At 43.9% G+C, this 2,738-nt stretch overlaps 1 protein-coding gene across 1 annotated transcript; it reads right to left on the bottom strand.

Annotated features, from left to right (window-relative positions):
• Positions 1-1,059: 1,059 nt before the first annotated feature.
• Positions 1,060-2,021, bottom strand: LOC125513751 (temperature-induced lipocalin-1). The gene is made up of 2 exons (XM_048678941.1): positions 1,473-2,021; positions 1,060-1,373 (listed from the first exon to the last, which is right to left on the bottom strand). Exons 1-2 carry the CDS (start codon positions 1,857-1,859, stop codon positions 1,188-1,190), a joined length of 573 nt encoding a protein of 190 aa, XP_048534898.1. The 5' UTR covers positions 1,860-2,021; the 3' UTR covers positions 1,060-1,187.
• Positions 2,022-2,738: the final 717 nt, after the last annotated feature.

The following is a 2,738-nucleotide window of genomic DNA, read 5'->3' as shown; positions in this document are numbered from 1 at the left end:
TATAGAAGCAAGTACCCTATGATATTTATGTAAATTATAATAGGGTGCAAAAGTTACACTATTGTATGCTAATTCTTTGCATATTAAAAAAAGTGCAATTTTAGTGCAAAGTTATCTGCAAGTTTATTTATATTGTTTGCATTTCATTTTTCTCCCAAGGTAATACAAATGCCATCGATTTATTTTTCCTTGGAAACCTTCATTCTTTTGATTTTTTTTAGTTTTTATTGCAATTTGTTTCTTCTTTACTGGTAAAACCAATACCACTAATACATTCCTTCTTATAAAACTTAATTTTTCTGTAAATTTCACTATTATATGAATATTTTTCCATACTATTAAAACTGCAATTTATTTATAAATTCTGTGCAAAATTTATCATTAATTTGTTTTTCTTCTTAAAGTGTAATAACAATGTCAAATTCATTCTTCCTTAGAAAACTTCATATTTTATTTATTTTTTTGTTTCTGTCTTGTGTCTTTGCAGCTATTGGGCCAGTTTATGTTATGTTTGAAAACAAGCCCAAGCATCAGGTGGGCTTTTGTTTTATGGTTACATAGGCTCGACTGCTCCCATATAAAACTCGACTGAGACAAACTTTGGTGCAAGATGATTTTTATTTTGGCGCACATTCGTTTGTCCGTTGGATGATTGAAAATAAGACTTGCCACAAGTACTAGAATTTCATGAGATTGGCCCTTTTTTTTCTTCTTATTTTGGTTATCGGTTAACAGGTTTGCATTGTGCTTGGTTGCTATCTCACCCCAAGGCCCTTTATCGTTTATCGGTTAACATGTTTCTTCTCTCGGTTATCGGTTAACAGGTTTGTATTGTGTTTGCATGAATATCAAAAGTCCAGCGTACACCCTTTGCTCCAGTTGGGTGATGAAGTGAGCAGCTAGTACGGAGGAACGATCGAGTAGGAAGCATGCAGATATGGGAGCAAACCGACTAACGGAATTGTTTTGGTCAGTCGACTGACCCAAATAACAAAAATCAGTCAATTTGCAGGTAGCGTTGATAAAGCTCGTCATGGAGTCTTTTCCTGAAAACGGTAGTACTATATCACTGAGTCTGATTTATTTATTGGACACCATAAAGATTAGCTAATACACTAAGATACAGATGAACACACATCATGGCTGTTACAGTGCCGGTCAACTGCATATACATACGGATGAATCCATCATTTACCAAAGAGCGACTTGAACCACCAGGTCCCTTTGCTGTCGGTGGGCGCGGCATCGCTCTCCGGCGGCGGGTCGCTCTGCGGCGTCTTGTGCAGCTTGGCCACGTCGTAGCCTTCCTCCTTGGCCTTCTCCAGCAGCTGGTTGTACACCTCGTCCTCGATGTGCGTCTTCCTGCACAGGATCTACATACATGCACACGCATATGGAAAACAACCAGATTAATCAAGCGCACTTGTAGCGTCGGATATGTTGTTAGTAATATGTACTATGTTTATGCTTACCCATAGGCTTTTCCGGCGGGGCTCGCCGACGAGGGCATACTGGTAGTCGTCATCGACATAGAGGACCCAGTAGTCGCCGACGACGGGGATGATGGGGAGGAACGGCGGGACGTAGAACTTGACCTTGAGCTTGGCCTCCTCGCTGGCCGGGTCGGCCTTGTAGGCGGTGCCCTCGATGTAGTCGCGCTTGCCTTTGCTCCACGTCTCGTTGAGCACGTGCACCGTGGCGCCGTCCTCCATGAGCTCGTAGGTCGCCCGCGTGTCGCGCCCGTCGCGCGGCTGGAAGAAGTTGGGGAAGGACGCGATCTCGTACCACCGCCCCATGTACCGGGCAACGTCCAGCCCCAGCACCACGCCCATCTCGCTCCCGCTCTTCTTGGCCGCCATCGTCGATCACCGTGCGCTAGCTGTTCGGTCTGTGCCTCGCTTCCTGATCGGTGGATTCGTGAGCTAGTCTCGGTTGCTTGGATGAAGCCGTAGTGAGCTTGAGATGGGTGGATATATAGGAGGTGTGAGAGGGCTTCAGAGGCAAGCTAGCAGCTCCTCTGGAAGGGGAAAGGGGGATGAAGAAGGTCGGGGAGGATAAGGTGGTCGAAATTTGAAAGGACGTGGAGGGCTCTGGAACGCTTAGCGCGATGGTTTGTCGGGGCCTATACGTGGAGACATCTCTCCATGTCCTAAGCTCGCCCCAGACAGCGCCATTTTTGGTGCTGCAGGTTATTTTTTTTCGGTATCATTCGTAAAACTAATTAACGTTCATGGACCAGAGGAAATGCCGACATGTTCCCAATTGGACATGTTTTGATCTGTATTGATGTTTGCGTCATGCACGTCAACATACACATCAGGAACATTTGACTTCTAGCGTACAGTTCTTTTCCTTTTCGAACGATTAATCAGTTCTGAACCACACAAAATTACCCCGAGACCAAGGAGCTGTTTTCACAAGGACACTTTTCACACGGTACTCTAGAGCACTCCAGAACGTCCATGGACACGTATATATACCTAGCCTTACATGATTTCTTGCTCCCCAAGGTTGAAACTCTGGCCTCCAAAGTCTACCTAAACACAAATAAGGGCTCCTTTGATTCAAAGGATATCTTTAGAATTTTTGAGGATTGAAATCCTTAGGAATTTTTCCTATGTCGGCCCTTTGATTCATAGGATTGGATCCTATAGGAATTTATCCTATGGAATTTTTTGTACTACATTTCATAGGAAATCTAACATCCACTCCAACCTTTTTTTACATTTTCTTTGTTT

This window comes from Triticum urartu, chromosome 6 (assembly GCF_003073215.2).
Source record: "Triticum urartu cultivar G1812 chromosome 6, Tu2.1, whole genome shotgun sequence".
Taxonomy (NCBI): Eukaryota; Viridiplantae; Streptophyta; class Magnoliopsida; order Poales; family Poaceae; genus Triticum; species Triticum urartu.
Note: the sequence above shows the minus strand (reverse complement) of the source record. Positions and strands in the feature narration are given on the sequence as shown.